General features: G+C 38.0%; 1 protein-coding gene across 3 annotated transcripts; it reads right to left on the reverse strand.

The window, feature by feature from the left end:
- Positions 1–70: 70 nt before the first annotated feature.
- LOC131161961 (probable L-ascorbate peroxidase 6, chloroplastic/mitochondrial) lies at positions 71–15,524 on the reverse strand. Of its 3 annotated transcripts, none has more exons than XM_058118035.1 (12): positions 15,198–15,524; positions 14,966–15,109; positions 12,114–12,234; positions 11,943–12,043; positions 11,774–11,861; positions 9,019–9,086; positions 8,850–8,936; positions 8,610–8,684; positions 8,396–8,473; positions 8,206–8,310; positions 577–651; positions 71–431 (listed from the first exon to the last, which is right to left on the reverse strand). In XM_058118035.1, exons 1-12 carry the CDS (start codon positions 15,387–15,389, stop codon positions 426–428), a joined length of 1,140 nt encoding a protein of 379 aa, XP_057974018.1. In that variant the 5' UTR covers positions 15,390–15,524; the 3' UTR covers positions 71–425. The 3 variants fall into 3 exon arrangements, with proteins under 3 accessions (XP_057974018.1, XP_057974016.1, XP_057974017.1); XM_058118033.1 differs by having other exon boundaries at positions 71–270; positions 15,198–15,515; XM_058118034.1 differs by lacking the exon at positions 577–651 and having other exon boundaries at positions 71–270; positions 15,198–15,515.
- Between the last annotated feature and the right edge of the window lie 2,962 nt (positions 15,525–18,486).

Genomic DNA, 18,486 nt, shown 5'->3' on the forward strand with positions numbered 1-18,486 from the left:
CATCTGATCTGTGAAGAATCAGTAACCTAATATCATGATTTAATGGCACAAAAATTTGGCACGCCAATGCTAGTAACAAATTTTTTTTTTTTTTTTTTTCGGAGAAGCTCAAAATATTTAGTTCCCAAACAAAGAAGTCAAAAATGCCAAAACAGCAATCACAATCATTATATTTAGAAAGTAGTTGGACTGGAGAGGCTTATCCGGGCTCCCGCCGACTGCTACATACTCTGCTCGGATCTTCTGCTTCATGGCCTCTGACAGCTCTCTCTGCAATTCAAATAGGCAAAAGACTAATTGAATTTTATTCCTTTCTCCTTCATTTAGGCTACCCAAGTTTTTGGGCATGAGTTTCACAGGATTTGAAAATTGCTTCTTCTCGTGTTATTAAATTTATGGCCAACTAAACATGACACTCGTTTCTTTTAATCCTGCAGCAGATCATGAAATGCAAAAGAGATGAAAATTTTGCACATAAAATTTCTGTAATGAGATTCTTTCATGCAGGAAAATGCAAGAAAGTTTCCACAAAAACCAATAAAATGAATAGTAAGATGAGTTTCTCAATATTACAACCTTTCCAGATGAGTAATTGGCAGCCACAAACTTCTCAGGTTGATCTTTTGCAGGACCATCATCAATAGAGATACCCTGACCATCAACTTACAGACGGGTTTGTTAGAATATCCATTGAACTTTCATATTTTTTTCCTTACTTTCCTAAAGTTTTTTTTTTTGGTTTGGCTTCCTTAAAGATTGAATGTGGTATTAGCAAGCTCAAGGAGATCAAAAATAAAATCTGAGATTAGCTGAACGTGCAAGCGAACAAGGGTCACATTAAAGAGCTACCAAGCAAAAAAAAAAAAAAAAGTGTGCCATAAGAGGGAGTCACGACAAGGAATCATCAGGATGCCTCACCCTCCCCCTGGTCCCCTGTCCTCAACCAAAAGGAAGCAAATATAATACAATTCAAAATTGTTATTCAGTCACAAAATTAAAATTTAGAAGTAAATATTAACTGGCACTGGAATTTTTCAGAATTCAGATAAAATTGCAAGGGATGTTAAGGAAATTGCCAGACAAAGGCAAATTCATCGGAAGCAAATAAATGCAGGAAATCATGCTTTGAATTAGTCAAAACAACACAAAAGGAATACTCACCAGACATGGACTGATTTGTAATGATTCGGATTTGATTTAAGCATGATTTAAGTAATTTTTCCGTAAATCTATGTGTATAAATACTCTTATAGTGCATTGTAATATTAATACTGAGAAATACAAGATATAAATTTTTCTCTCTTCTTCTCATCCTCTATGTTATTTCACATTTTGAATTTCTTCATGGTATTAGAGCGTGAAATTTCTTTGGAATAAAATTTCTTTTCTTTTCTTGCTCAAAAAAATCGGAGTTTTTTTTTTTTTTCCTTTCGAACAGGTGAAATACACCATCTGAAATGCACTGTTCAGGACTATTGAAGAAAAAGATCACGTGACCAGGCCGTGATTCACCAATATATATATATATATATATCTGATTCCTCCTTCCCAATGGCTTCCAATGTTGAAAGCACACAAAGTTCTCCACATTTTGATGATCCGAGTCATGCCTTGTATCTCCACAATTCTAACAATCCGGGTGTTACTTTGGTCTCTCATCCATTGACCGAAATCAATTACACCACATGGAGTCGATCCATGCTCATTGCACTCAACACCAAAAACAAGGTCAGCATCATTGATGGCACCATTCCCAAGCCTTCAAAATCCTCAACTGCAAAATACTGCCAGTGGTTACGTTGCAACAATATGGTAAAAGCATGGTTGATTAATTCTCTTTCAAAGGATATTTCTACTAGTGTTATTTTTTGTGATCTTGCTCGAGATATTTTGGTCGATTTGAAGGACCGTTTCTCCCAAGTTAATGGCCCTCGAATGTATCACCTTGAACAAGAAATTCACAACCTTGTCTAAGGCAATACATCGATAGCCACCTACTTTACTAAGCTAAAGTTCTTGTGGGATGAACTTGCATCACTTCAATCTCATTTGTTCGAAGGAGATATAATTCAATACCAACAGTACCAGCAAACCATGAAGTTCCTCATGGGCCTCAATAAATCCTATGGTGCCATCAGTGCTCAGATCTTGTTGATAGCAGCCATAGGAATCCTTTCCACTCCAAAAGATGGTAAGACTTTTTCGTAAGACCAAACTGAAATGCACTCACTGTCACAAAGAAGGCCACACTATTGATCGTTGCTACTTCATCCACGAGCTCCCATATGGCTCCCGCAAGATTGGATCGGGTTCCAAACCAAGTGTTCACCAAGTCTCTTCCACTGACAACCAACCATCCACCAACAGTTTGTCTTTCACCAACGATCAATGCCAACAACTTCTAGCTATGCCCAACCATGCCACCCAGACCCCTTCTATGACACACCATGTAGGTAATGCTGAGTCATCCTTATCAAGTATATCATCCCATCTTTCTCCTGAAACTCTTTGCATTCTAGACAGTGGAGCCACCGACCATATGGTGTGTTCTCCCGCTAATTTAACATACTCTATCCTTGTGCATGATCATACTGTATGACTACCAGATGAATTTCATGTTGTGGTAATCCATATTGGATCCGTTTTTTTCTCCTTTTTTTTTTTTATAAAATGTCCTATGTGTTCCTTCATTCCACTTCAATTTTATATCCATTCGTGTATTATGTCAAACTCTCAATTGTCTAATCATTTTTTCAGCTCATATGTGCCTAATTCAGGACCTACGCTCAATGAAGATGATTGGACTGGGAACTCAGCGGGATGGTGTGTATTACTTTACAAAAAAAAATCCTGCTCATTGTCAAGTGGCTACATCAAACTCCCAACTTTGGCATCGCCGACTCAGCCATTTATCCAATAAAATTATGTCTTTACTTTCCAATAATGTTTCTGGCATTTGTTCACATTTAGAACCATGTTTTATTTGCCCATTGGCTAAACAAACTCGCATTGAATTTCCTTCTAGTTCAATTTCTTCTCCTGCATCTTTCCATTTAATACATGTGGATATTTGGGGCGGTTACCGTGTTCCATCTCTCACTGGGACTCAAATTTTTTTTACCATTGTAGATGACTACACTAGATGTACCTGGTTATATTTAATGCGTCATAAATCGAATACTTATCCTCAACTCCAGTCTTTCATTTGGCTCATTGAAAATCAATTTTCAACCACTATAAAGATTATACATAGTGATAATGGGCCATAATTTGATATTTCCTCCTATTCAAAAAAGGGAATCACTCATCAAACTAGTTGCGTCTCTACTCCCCAACAAAATGGAGTAATGGAACGTAAACATCGTCACCTTTTGAAAGTTTCTCGAGCCTTCCTATTTCAAGCCAACATGCCTAAACATTTTTGGGGTAATGCTCTCCTCACAGCAGCTTACTTGATAATAGAACAACTACTCCCAATTTGGGTGGAAAATCTCCTTATGAAAAGCTATACAACACCCCACCTACACAATCACCTACGAGTCTCTGGATGTCTTTGTTATGCCTCCACTCACTTCCGACATCCTTCAAAATTTGATCCTCGAGCCATCCGTTGTGTCTTCCTTGGATATCCATACGAACAAAAAGGTTATCAACTTTATGATCTTACAACTCAACACATTTGTGTCTCGTGATGTGGTATTCTGCGAGGATCAATTTCCATTTAGCCAAACTATTTCTGAGTCACCCTCTCTTGTTTTACCTTGTCCCATTGACTCCCCAAATTTTCTCTCTGAACCTTCCAGCCAGACACCTCCTTCACTTATACTTGACTCTTCCCATTCTCCCACTCCCACCATTCCAATTCGGCGATCCACATGCCCCATACAGCCCCCTTGCCTACTTGGGGGATTTCCATGTCAAATAAGCACTCCCATCTTGGCCTGCTCCATTTTCTAACTCGGCATCGATCCACTCCTTAGGAATTCTTTATCCCCTCTCACATTTCCTTTCTTATGATTCTCTTTCCCCTGCACACCGTGCCTTCACCACTGCCATATCCCTTAAACAGGAGCCCAAGTCCTTCATACAGGCGATGCAGGATCGTCAGTGGCATGATGCTATGCGTGCTAAGATTGATGCTTTGAAAGCCAACCATACTTGGACTTTGACTTCTCTTCCACCCAATAAGAAACCTATTGGTGGCAAATGAGTGTACAAAATCAAACACAACCCAGATGATTCTGTGGAATGTTACAAAGCTCGTCTTGTTGTCAAAGGCTACAATTAGAAAGAAGGTATCGACTACTCTGAAACCTTTGCTCCTGTTGCCAAAATGGTTACTGTTCGGACGGTTCTCGCCCTTGCTGCCGCACAAAATTGGCATTTTCATCAACTTAATGTCAATAATGCCTTCTTGCATGGTGACCTTGATGAAGACGTCTACATGCACCTTGCACCTGGTTTCGGACGAAGGGGAGAGACTAGAATCTACAAACTCAACAAGTCCCTATATGGCCTCAAACAAGTATCAAGGCAATGGTATGCTAAGCTTTCTTCAACCCTCATTAGTGCTGGATATAAATAGTCCAAAGCAGATTATTCTATGTTCGTCTGATTCCACGAAAACAATTTTACCATTATCTTGGTATATGTAGACGACATCATCTTGGCAGGAAACAACTTGGAACAGATTGACGCACTCAAGAAATGCTAGGGAGAATGTTTCAAACTCAAAGACCTTGGTACTTTGAAATACTTTCTGGGAATAGAAGTGGCTCGCTCAAAAACTAGCATCTCTTTATCACAAAGAAAGTATGCCTCGGAGATAATTGAGGAAACTGGATTTATGGGTGCTATAAACTAGGAAACCTATCCATGGAACCAAATCTGGTTCTTAGTGAGGCTGATGGAGAACTACTCACAGATCCATCTTCATATCGACGATTGATTGGGAAACTCGTATATTTAACTATCACAGGGCCATACTTAGCAAACGCAGTACACATACTGAGTCAATTCATGGACAAACCTCAAACATCTCATTTAGATGCAGCACATCGAGTCTTACGATACCTCAAACAATCACCTGGACAAGGAATTGTCCTATCAACTTCCAGTGATATTCAAATACATGCATATGTAATGCGAACTGGGCTCGATGTAGAGATACTTGTCGGTCTGTTAATGGGTATTGCATCCTACTTGGAAAATCACCAATCTCTTGGAAGACCAAAAGACAAACAACAATTTCACAATCCTCAGCTGAAGCAGAGTACCGATCTATGGCATCAACTTATTGTGAAGTCACTTGGTTAAGGCAACTTCTAACAGATCTCTGGATAGCACATCCACAATCAGTCAAGCTATATTGTGACAACAAAGCAGCTATTCATATTGCATCAAACCTAATATTTCATTAGCGAACAAAGCATATAGAGATCGATTGTCATATCATTTGAGAGAAAGTCCTAACTCAAGTTATTTAGACTGTCCACATACCCACAACTCAGCAGCCCGCATATTTATTTACCAAAGCACTTGAACCAACACAATTCTACCTCTTACTTAACAAGTTGGGTGCCATTAATATCCACTCCAACTTGAGGGGGAGTGTTAAGGAAATTGCCCAGAAAAAGGCAAATTCACTGGAAGCAAATAAATGCAAGAAATCATGCTTTGAATTAGTCAAAACAACACAAAAGGAATACTCACCAGACACGGGCTGATTTGTAGTGATTTGGATTTGATTTAAGCATGATTTAAGTAATTTGTCTGTAAATCTGTGTATAAATACCCTTACAGTGCATTGTAATATTAATACTGAGATATACATTTCTCTTCCTCTCTTCTTCTCATCCTCTATGTTTTCACATTCTGAATTTCTTCGAGGGATTATGAAAAACATATGAAGACACCTCCAAAAAATAAAATCTAGCAAGAGGCCGGGGGATAATTTATAATTTAAAAAAAAAAAAGGAAAAAAAAAACTTCAACAATGATATTGAGTAAAGAAGAAAAGCCTTTGCGGGAGGCCAGCAAAATATGGCACATAAGCCTTTTAACCGTAAGGCATTTCAAGTGAACTGACTCCTCCCTTGAAACAGCACTGCTTTTGTTACTGGAATTAGTTCGTCCAAACCTGTCTGTTCAAACCAAGCTGTCTACCAAAAAAACAAACAGGAAGAACAATACAGAGGCTACAGTGATCAAGGATCACTTCAACATTGTTCAGGCAGATGTGATCAATTTGGACTGGAGAGACCAAAGCCATGGCCTCATAGAGCAGAACCCATGCAGCAATTAAACAATACAGCCAAAATACTGCAGACTTCCATAGAGATGTCGAGGACCTCAACAGCAAATTGTCAGCTGTGTTGGCTCACCTTGATGCAATGACAAAGTGAAGGGAGTGGTCAATGTTTGGTCTCCCAGAGCAGAACTCATCCAGCAATTAAACAACATAGCCAATATATCAGACTTCCATAGAAATGTCGAGGACCTCAACAGCAAATTGTCAGCTGTGTTGGCTCACCTCGATGCAACAACAAAGAGAAGGGAGTGGTCAATTATATTGATAGCTACAACTCAACTATAATAACTGAGCAAACCCCAAAGATCCATCCTGGTAATTTCCATTATGCTTGGCACCCCAAGCAACCATGATATTCAAGTCATGATGCATGATTTGAATGGCATATGACTTACATGATTGGCTTAACCAACTAGAAAGTATATTTATCAGGAGGTTAGGAATGGGGATAAGATAAACCTAGCCATCACAAGTTTTAAATGATATGCTAGCATAGTAGCATCTTGATGGGAGAATATTGAGTCACAGCACAGGAATCACTTGGACAGATCAATAATTGGATGGAACCAGATTAAAAAATCCAGAAATTTGTACCCGTCAACAATGCCTGGGAGGTCCACTCTAGGTTGTGTCCTCTCAGACAAGTAAGGACATTGGCACGTATGCCAATGAGCCTCACAAATTCAGTGCTAGGTGTCAGTTTAATGAGAATGAACATCAACAGGATATTCGATACATCACTAAATGCCTTATGGCATGATAAAGCACAATAATCGATATTTCAACTCCATTGATGAAGCTATGCCCTCCACTAAAGATGTGAAAAAGAAGCTTATTCACATGAAGGACAGCTGGAACAAGTGGGCATATCATGCAGAGCCTTAGGGTGCAGTTACTCCAATCCTGCCAAAACCAGCGACAGGCCAACAACTGGATAAGTTTTAGTTGGAGACTTGGAGTTTTATGAGTGTAAAAGAAGCATTTGCATGTGGTGAAAGAGAATATGGAACCAAAGGAACCGATTGTGTGCATGAACTGTTGGCGCCTGCTAGCAGCGAAAAGGAGGTTTTAGATGGTGAGTCATATACATGGATACTAGTCTCTGCACTATTCTTCATCATCATGGTATAAAGCCTAGCCCAAGACCACCATTCTAGCTGGATGAGCTTTTCTGGTATGTGGGTTCAAGCCATGAGGTGTTCCCAAGATGCAGGTGATTGTTGACATAGGGCAGAAATCAATCTGAAATCAGCTCAGGTCACTTGACAGTTGGGGTTGCATATATTCCAAACCCACACAATGAGATAACAGTATCAGCTAGGTTTCAATTTTCATGGATGTCTTCTTGTGTAGACCTTGGAGTTGGTACAGTGAGGAATTGTCTTCTAATTTCATAATTATGTCTACTATTTGCTTACTTATGACATATTGATGGGAAGGCCATGATGGTTCAACAATCACATGATCTATGATGGCCACGAGAATGTCATGAGCGCCCAATATGATCTACGTTTCTTGATGATTAGCTCGGAAGTACTTATTTATAGAAATGCAGTGTAAACACTTTTGGAGGGAGGCATTTAATTCTTAATGAATTAATTTGGTCATAGGAATTTTGGGTTACCCATGCATGTGTTTTCTGAATGTCCTGTGCTATATAAGGGACTGCTCATAAATGATCTGTAATTCAGGTTATACATGAAAAGATCAGTAACGCTAGATGAAGCCTACTGCATATGTCAGAAACTTTGTAACGTCTCAAAATATCTCTTCAACCAGAGCAGGAATAAAATAGAGGCTCATATGGAAACATATATCTGGCATCATTTACGGAACCAGATTAAACATATTTAGATCCTCAACAGAGACAACATTCAAAAGTATGGCTGACAAACCTCTGGAGGATCAAATTTAGCTCCAAGGTTGCTGAGTTTGGCATGGGATTCCGCATAATCCTTGAAAAATGCTTCCTGATCTTCTGCATATTTCTCAGCATACACCTGGAAATTAAGTCAAAATTCATTAGATATGGAGTTACACCTCATAAATTTCTACACCAACACCTCATTCTGTCCACCGCTCCACCTTGAATGATGGATCTTCAAAAAGAACAGCATCAGTTGGCAACACCAGTAGATCTTCATCTCTTTTTTCTTTGATATCCTGTATGCATCAATTATGATTAGCAAACTGAAATTCTGTATCCTCTCCATCACCCACAAATCAAACCCGGGGAAAAAATAATCTGCTATTTATTCAAAATTTCGAATAATACAAAATAGTTGTTCTGAGTTCATACCCTGAAGTAGGAATTATCGAACTTCAGCCATTGTACTGTCCAAGATTGTCCTCCTGGTGCCCCTGGTCCACCTTTCTGTAATGTAAGATAATGCAATTCAATTTCCTATTCTTGTTGTTTATGTTGCTGTTATTAATGCTACAAGTAATTTAGTATTAGCGTGTTAAGCAGCAGCCAACAGAAATACTTGCTGCTGTTGGTTCAACAAATTCGGATAATTTAAAGATGCAGATCAAATACCGTATAGCTGGTTTCAGGCTTGCCCCAACCACTGCGTTCTGGTCTGGACCTCCCCAGAGTGTGTGCACCAGATAATGCTACTATTTCCTGCAAAAGAAACAGTTCCATGTAAACTCCAGACACCATTCAAAATAGCATGCAGTATTCAAGTTACAGTAAATAAAATAACCTTATCATTCAATCCCATTCTGTAGAAAACATCACGAAGATGACCAGCAGGTGAAGGGGGCCCAGCATCTACAACTCAGAAAAATAGTTTGAAAGTTAGAAGGTAGCAAAAAAGGATGAAGAGAAAGCAGGTTCTTTGTTTAAGAAGCACCAGCAGCAGAGCTTTAGAGCGGCTAAAGGCTATTAAACTTTTTAATTTTGATACTGGAAAGCCATAAAGAAAATAATCTATAAATAAACTTCAACGAAAACATTTGGATTTTTTTATAAAAAAAAAAACTAAAAATCAGTTTATTAAAAAGCACACTTTATTAAATTTGGACCCCTGAAAAAGATTGACAAGCTTATGATCACATGCATGCCTACAGTTATTCACTAGAACAGCTCAGTAATCACTGCTACTTTCCTAAATAGATATCCAACTGGAAAGAAAATAATAATGAAAAAGAAGGAAAGAAAGCAACAGTTTCTTACAGCAGGAGTTGATGATTGACATAAAGGTATGAACATTCTCATTACATTCAAACTCATTTTTGTGGGAGGCTGGGGGCAATTGCCCTCAGCAGAATTTTATAAAACAATAGGATCTATACCAAATTACAAAATTTTCCTAGTTCAAAATATGGTTATGCCCACCACAGAGATGCTACAAACTGAGAGCTGTAAAGTAAATTCACCAATGTCAATTTTATTGAAAATTAAACACGACCAAAGAAGAAATTTTCATCCTTGTTATAATACAAACATTTAATTTTCTGACATTTACGTTTTCAATATTTTTCTTCTACACATACATATCTTATGCCCTCAATGAGAAAATTTTTGGGTGTGCCACTGTTGAGAAACAATAAGAAAGTATAAAAGAAAGAGAATGACATGCCATCCAACAAGAAAAAATTACAAAAGAGACACCTTCCAATCCCTTTGCGTGCCAGTTAAAGAAACATCTCATCCTCAAGACACCTGTAAGGCTAAAGCACAACGGAGGCCCGAAAAAGAGAAAAACAAAAAACCACCTACCAGACATAAGAAATGGGAGGGTATAACTTGACACTTAGAATTCTACCATTCACTTCCCTCCACAAAACCAAAAAGTAGCAAACCAAGCAGACTGCATCAGAACTTCCCTTTCTTACTCTAACCAAACCCCTGAAACTTCATTCTCACAAAATTACCCATGTCATAGGGGCACATCAATGCCTCTCTGAAACAGAAAAAAAATAATAATAATAAGAAGCTACGTCAAAGTTGCATAGCCCCTCAACTATGAAGAAACAAGTGCTTACCAATCTCATTCAAAGTTAAGCACGTCACACAGATATCTATGTTGTTTGCCTTATTAGGCCTCCCCTTCAACAAACCATTAGTATTAACCATGTTAACAGCAAAAATCCCAGTGAATGCCTTAATTTTGGGGAAACCTTGGTATTTCAAAACACTTTCTCCGGGGAAAAGAAGAAAAGGAATTCAACAGTTGCAACAAAAAAGATTTCAAAAACAGATACCAGAACCATTGTGATTGCTTATCATTATGAGTTTCTCACGAGGATAATATACTCTAACAAGTATAAATACCACCAAGAGATAAACTTTATGCGATTACTGGCATTTAAAAAAGCATTATCTAGCCACAATGAGTGCTCAAGATTGCCCTTAGTGCCCCAAGATTGTCCTGTATGGCACACACTTCAAAAGATGAGACTTGGCCACCTACACCCTTTTCATACCTCGGCCTTGCATGCCAAAATCAAATGCTCAGGAACCTTCTTTTTCCATGCTCTATATCTAGTGTTAAATTCTAATCAAAATTAGACAAAAACAGTGAAAGACCACAATATTAAAAAAGAAATGAGACAGAAGAAAAGTGGAGGTTTGAGCTAGTTGACAAATTTAAAAGAGAGAAGGGAAAGAAGGAGAAGAGGACACAGGAAAGGGGGGGGGGTGTCAGCAGCCCTACGAATTGGCTCTTGAAAATCAAAGATAGATATCCCTAATTCAAAGCCTTTTTTCCTTCTAGGCTAGTGAAATTATTTTCTGAAACCAGTTAAGTGCTTTCTTTTTGACAATTTCATCCCCACCAAATATAGAATGCTATTTTACTTTTTTAAGACTTTATTAATTAATTTATTTATTTTTGTTAGGCACAGGTCATTAATTGGCCATGCTACAATGTAGTTGGCAGCTTAGTTGTTCAAGTTCCTCCAACCAGCAATTGCATCTCTGAACAAGCTTTCATTGTTAGATACTTCTCTTCCCTCCTAGTTTTTGGCTTACCCACATGCAGGATCATACCCGACTCCAGCTGTTTGTCTACATGACGATAGAATTAAAATGTTATCAATACATCTATATATTTGCATTTTTTTGTCTAAATAATACTTTTTCTTGGGATAAAAACAGGTGCACATGATCATTCTTTAGCCTTATGTTATCACTTGCCTAGCAAGGGATCATAATCATACACATTATCTTACATCTTTGTCTCTAAAAATATAATCAAATGTGTCAAAATTCAGAGGCAAGCAAAAGACAAAACCATTTAGGCTGACTGGATAGAGGGCATATGGCCAGGGTACCAGGGTAGTTGCCTCATGTGCGGAGAGAAGTTAATGACATAACATCAACTTTCCCTATTATAGAGAATCATGCAGCACCATGATCTATACACAATCATGTCTATTCAGCTGATGCATCAAGTTAAAGAAGTGCTTTGTTAGATACAAATAGCAAGAACAGATATAGGCCAGGCACATTACCAGGAAGCCTCCCTTCTTCTGGACACTGCTCAGATCCTGAGACATCCACTCTACCATATTTCATGGGGATTTTAGGGCCCCCAGCCTCCTGTGATTTCCATGGATTATGTCAGTACAATCTTTTCCCAATTATTTATTTCCATTTATATTTAGTAGGAGGAAATTAGACCTCAACAGCTGTAGCACTGGCCAGTTGGAATAAGTCAGCATATGTCACACCAGAATACTTGTCTTTGATAGGCTGAATAAGTTTCAATGCATTTACGAGACCTAAAATGCCAGCTTATTAGGCAACATGATCATCAACCATGGTAATTTACAAATACAGTTGAATCATAACCTGCATTGGCAGCATGTTTTAGCTCAATTTCAAATCTCAAACTTCCATTGGCTCCACCTCTTTGTGGCCAATCCTCAATATTCTTGTTGTAGGTACCAGCATCATGCCAGCCAAGGCGAACCTGTTGTCAAAACTAATTCAAAAAAATGAGAATTCTTTTTCCTCATCTTAACAATTTCTATATTACATCAACCAAAATTTTAAACACCATGATTAAGAAAAAAATAACAATAAAGGAAAACCAGAAAACCTTTTAGCAAATACACAAGAAAAAAAAAATCAAGAACTGGGAAACCATAAATAAGAATAAAGAGGATATAAGATACAACACTTGAAGTGTATCAATCTTAGAGAGTTGTGTCATGAAACTTTTTGAAGGAGATGATTGAGAGGAAAACAAAAAACAAAAAATGAGCATAATAAAGCTGGCACTATGTTGAAGCATGAGGCCTATGGCTCCGCATGCATTTTGAAAAGTTACAGTTATACTTCTATTTGAACTCCAAAGCATTAGATAATTGTGCCGTGAAACTTTTTTAAGAAGGTGATTAAGTGAAGACAAAAATGACTTTGATTAGGAGTGGCACTGTGTTGAAGCTTTCAGGCAAGCTTGGAGAAAAATATACATTCATCCTTGTGGCATTTGAAGTATGCGCCATGGTAATTAACTGAAGACAGAATGGAGCATAAGTGAGGGTAGCACTATGTTTAAGCTTGATGCCCCCGACAAGCTTTGTGGAAAATATATATTTACCATCGTGCCATTTAAAGCATATCACACTTAGGGAACTGTGCCATGAAACTTTTGAAGAAGGTAATTTAGTAAAAACAAAAGTGAGCATGATTAAGGGCGGCACCACACTATGTTGAAGCTTGGAGAGTCCTGGCCTCCACAGACTTTGTGAAAATGTACATTTATCCTTGTAATTCATCAATATTAGAAAATTTGTAGTAGGCAACCCTCTCAATATTAGTAAAACATATAATTTCAACATTATATTTATTGCAGTTTTAAAAATTTTAATAGCTAGTTGCCTAAATATTCAAATTCTTGAATGACCAGCCAATCAATGTTTTATAACTTCACAGTTTTAAAATATCTTTCAACCTCCCACCCCTCCACTCTTTAGAATTCTAATTGCATCCCTAAGCATCCAGTGTCATTTCAAAGTTAGAACCTAGAAGGTGAAAAGACACTGGACCTCGTTATCATGTTTAATACGAATGGAAATCTTAAAAGGAGCGTACTGTCAATAGCTTATGACTTTTTATTGAAAGGCAGTGTTCAAACATAGTTTGAATTATAAAACTATCACTCACATTCCAAATGGTCTGGGACAAGAGATATCACTATAGTGTCAGCAGCCAATAAAAATAAATAGTATGGCTCTTAGCAGCCAGGTTGAATGTAGTGCTGCCAGTCTGCCACCAAACATCTTTTGCAAAACATGCTTCCACTTTTGAGATGAAAATTCTAGATTGCGGGCAACACAATTAAAGTATTAGAAGAGGCACTTCAGTCTAGGAGAACATGGTTGAGGGAAAGAGTCTATGATATCATTAATGAATTTGATTAATTGTATCATATCTGGAGAGAGGTAACAAGGATGGATTCATTAATGCATTTCTATATATTCATCAATGGTTTCTCTTTGCAGCTATTATCTTGGCTTTAGTTTGGCAACTACTGGCCAGTGGAAAAAGCTGACCAGCTCCATCCAAGAAGAGACAGAATTCACTATTTCCCACTATGATCGAATCACACTCCAAGAATGAAAAACCATGAACAAGGCTATGGATGCCTTTAGCTGCTTAAATTTTAAAGGGAAAACTTGGATTATCAATGACCATCACATATGTTCCACTTCTGGGCATATGGAATTGAAATTGTGAGGAATTAGAGCATTGAATTTCATCGAATCCAACATAATCAAAACCCAACACCTGACTAATTTCACTCAGTTCCAAATCCAAGCCCCCAATTCCATGTCCCTAAACATAATGACATTGTAGAAGTTCTGAAATTTCCAGTGACTGGGCCAGGCTTCAACCCATTAATCTCAACATGTCTTCTTCAAAGAGTCATGGCGAGACATACATTAAACTTTCCAACAAAATAGGTAAGAATCTCTTTTCATAACTTATATATTAGGCCACGACAATCTGAATCCCAAATATTTAGGAATGGACTAGGTCGTGGCAGTTTCCCTTTTATTTTGGTTTTCTTGTACGTGGCTTTGCTTATTTAAGCAGCCAAAAGTTATCAATGAAGGGGCAGAAAATCAGTTTTATCCAAACCCTGCAGTACTTTCTCACAAGAAGAGAAAAACTATTCAAGAAATTGTGGTACATTCTCACCCGAAGAGAATATTTTCGTGAGTGCTCTATTTGCATTTACTGCTGGACTTAACATTATACCTAATGGCAGGGAACTAAAAATAAGCGCCTTCCCGCACCCCCGGTCCCCCAAATAAACCACAAAATAGAAAACATTTTTTCCCCTGTTCTGTTTTTAAAATATGTAATATTGAAATCCGAAAATTCTTGTTAGAGTTGAGAAAAGTGGAGGGCATCCCCTCAATTTTGCTCGTATAACAGTTACGCTAGTCATCTTTGAAAGCAGAACAACTGGAGGCACATTATGCAAAATGTTCCTTTCCTGTGCTTCCTCTGAAATCAAAAACCTGTGCGTGAACTCATGCTTACTAACACTGTGTAACCCTCATATAAAACAAATATGTCAATTACACGAAACCAGAAAACCACCGAAACAGAAAACTACACTACCAAACAAAACCAGTTTACCAATACGATGATTCCAAATTCGTACCAGCACGTAACAAAAAACTTACCAAAATAGGATGGCAGAACTTAGCGTTAAGAAGTTCTTTGATGTCCTCTCTAGCACTCTTCAACTGATCAGGGTCGGACACAAAGCACTTCGGAGAAGCAATTGTGCTGAATCCCCCGCTGGAGACGTGAACAGATGATCTCCTCTGGTATAGTGGCATCCATGAGAAGGAGTCAGCCACAAAAACAGCCAACAGAGAGAGAGAGAGAGAGAGAGAGAGAGAGAGATCAAACCTGGTGGAGAAACAGAGGAGAGGATCTGATGCACTTGAGAGAGGAAAGAGAAGACGATGGTGGAAATGATTGGGATGAGAGAGAAAGCCTAGCTCTGGCCGCCGTCGGGAGGAGGCGCGAGGCGGCGGTGCTGCTCAGGGAAGCGGCCATGGACGAAGATGGTGGCGAAGCGAGGGAGAGACGCTCGGCCATCTGATTGTGGTCTCTCCTTTTGGATTACGAGCGGCTAAGGGGACGCCAAGGTTCTGTTTGGTTATGGGTTTGTGTGTGTTTCTCTCTTACCAAACTCTGAATCTGAACTACTACGAGCAGGATTTTAATGCCACATTGCCAACCCTGAAAATTACGTAATTAATTTAATGTATAAAGTCAATTTTTTCCTCATAAAAAACATTATTAAAGGAAATGACACTAACCGAGAAGAAGGTTTTTTAAAGAATTGCACCCCCTCATTAAAAAGTTTGAGTCCAAATAAATCATATTTGGGGCTATTTCAACTTTATTTAGTTTTTTTAATTTGAAACTAATTTAAATAAACAAGATTAGATTCCTATCAATATTTTCTATAATTTCATCAAATATATTAGAATGTTAAGTTATTTTATTATGAGTTCTAATTTTAGGTAAATCTTAAATTGTTTTTTTTCTTCATTGAGTCCTAAATTTTTGAATAAATTTTTAGTCACTTATATTGAGAGAGAAATTTTCAATACCATAACAAATTGGTTTATTATAGAGCAATTTCTAAACATGAAAATTTGTCGAGTGCAATTGTTAGAGGGTTTTATGAAAATATTAAGATAAAAAAAAAGAAAAAGAAAAAATAATAACCAAAATCGACTTTTGGAAAGTCGATTCTGGCACGCCACACCATGCGGCCTCCCATCTTCCACTCAGTCTCCTGCTTGGCTTGCTCCCCCGCGTGTGCGCCCCCCACCCCCCCAAATACCCCTTTCCCCTCAACCCCTATTTAAATTTCCCTCCTGTTCCTTCTCTCTCCCACTTGTCCTTTTTTTTTTTTTTCCTTTCTCCTATAGCCTCCCCCACCAGCTTCATTAATTTCTAGTTTTCACTTTGATTTTATGCATCCATTTCATTTAATATTGAGGTATGTTTATGATTGTGGTATATTTAATAAAAATTATCTAATACTAAATAATCATTTTATTAAGCATACGTTTATTTTTTTATATGTTTGCATAGCATGGATCAAGGTTCGACCGATCCTTCCGTCCTGACGTTGGGGTTGGGGCTCTTCATCCCTCTTACAAAGCGTGGGAGGAGGATCATTCTAATACCTTTAAAGAACATCAGTGCGCACACACATTAGAGACACAATGGTATGTTGATGCTAAAATCATTCCATGGATTCAACGAACAAATTTTTATCCACTATATTAGATTCGGTACATTCGGCCTAAGCACCATTTAATTAGCTCATTTCTAGAGCGCTAGAGGCCTAAAACTCACACCTACAATGAGGTGATAGTAACTGTAAGAACCCAACCCGAGATAGGTTAATTAAATAAATAAGAAAAGAGAAAGAAAATTAAAAATGGGAAAATCAACAGGGCTCGTCGACGAGGCTCCTTCTCTCATCGACGAAATCTCTTGTGCAGCTTAGTGATGAGATTTAGTAGCCCGTTGACGAGGAGATATCGAGGGATTTTGGGAAAATCCTGAAATCTTAGTCTCGCCGACGAGTCCACCTTGACATCGACAAACTTCCTTTTGCTGCTTTTCGACAAGGATGTCGTCTCGTCGACGAGGCTGGCTGGGTCAACTTGGTCATAAATATCTTTTGGCTTTGCTTAAGAGTTAAGAAATCAAAATCCTTTCTCTCTCTCTCTCTCTCTCTCTCTCTCTCTCTCTCTCTAAAACTCGAACACATACACACACACATGCTCTCTCTTTCTCTAAGATTTCGGGTCGTCTATTGCCAGAATCAACAATCCGATGTTGCCACGTGGATTAGGAGGAGAATCTATACGTTTATAGCAGATTGGAATTTCGTTTCGAAGATTTTCAGATTTTGACCCAAAATTGAGGTAAGGCTCTGAATCTATTTTTTTTTTTTCGGTAGATCTGTAGAGAATAGTATTGTAAGGAAGTATTATTCTTTTTTGTTTAGATTTTGGCAACTCAGTTCACTGTTTTGGAGCCGTAGAGTTCGGGTTTTTGGTATTCGGGAAAAAGTAAGGGGATTATGTTTATATCAGTTATTTTTTTAAATTAGAATCGGTAAATATGTAGTTTACGATTGTATGTATAATTTGGCTACTTATTTGAAAAAATCTATCGAGTGAAAATACGGGATTTTCGGGTTACTATTTTGGGAAAATTTGGGGGATTCGGGTATCATCTCTATTTCTGTTGGAAAATTGAATGTTGTATAAAACAGTGATATTGAGATGACTTTACCTATATTTGTATTAAACTGTATTCTCAAACTAAAAACGATATGATTTGTTGCATATCAAATATGTGTGGAATGAACTGTTGTATGTAAAATGTTTCAGGTGTGTGAAAATAGTCGTGACAACTAATTATCGTAAACTGAGAGGTATAGGAATATGAGTTCCAAAATGTTCCAGGTTTTGTGAAATTGTCACGTCTCAGCTAATTATCATGGGCAAACGCCATGTCTCGGCTAAATACCGTAGGCGAGAGTGTCTGAGTCTATATATGAGGGTGTGAAATATCGTCTGTTTGTTCCGGTTGGTCACCGATGGGTATGAGTGGACATCGTATTAGCAACGATAGCTCTGTGGGGATTCAGCTAATGTCAGGTTATCAGGTGCTCTATGTAATGCGGTCGGTTTCGGCCAAAGAGTGTGACAGCACTAATCGTATGTTTTGTATCGTTTGTACTATAACTGGATTGTGAAAATATTGGAACTGTATCATGTTATGTTTTATGTCGAAATAATACTTGTATGACACACACTGATATAACTTGTTTCTTCCTTACTGAGAGGTGTCTCACCCCGATTATACAAATGTTTTTTAAGACCTTCGAGTAGCCGTCATTAGCGTCCTAGCGTAATGGGAGTGTGGTTGTCGGTTAGCTGTGTATAGTACTTGTGTAAGTACGAATTTTGTAACCAGATTGTCATTGTTGGGTTTTGTAGACACCTGGGCTGCATACTTTATTTTGGAGCGTAGACTCTAGTTATGTATAGACTCTGGTATGGTACGTTGTATGTATTAGAAAAAACATTTCGGCTGCATATGTGATGTGTATGTATGTGTATTTGAATGTGTATAGGGTATACGTGTACCCCACGGG

This window comes from Malania oleifera, chromosome 8 (genome assembly GCF_029873635.1).
Source record: "Malania oleifera isolate guangnan ecotype guangnan chromosome 8, ASM2987363v1, whole genome shotgun sequence".
In the NCBI taxonomy this organism is placed as follows: domain Eukaryota; kingdom Viridiplantae; phylum Streptophyta; class Magnoliopsida; order Santalales; family Ximeniaceae; genus Malania; species Malania oleifera.

Bases quoted from the DNA above. Each gene is read 5' to 3' on its own strand.
- LOC131161961 (XM_058118033.1), bottom strand. From the start codon at position 15,389: ATGGCCGAGCGTCTCTCCCTCGCTTCGCCACCATCTTCGTCCATGGCC. The intron at 9,087-11,773 runs GTAATGTGCCTG...TCTGAGTTGTAG, and splicing joins AGAAGAAGGGAGGCTTCCTG to ATGCTGGGCCCCCTTCACCT. The intron at 652-8,205 runs GTTTGTCAGCCA...GTTGATGGTCAG, and splicing joins CTAAATTTGATCCTCCAGAG to GGTATCTCTATTGATGATGG.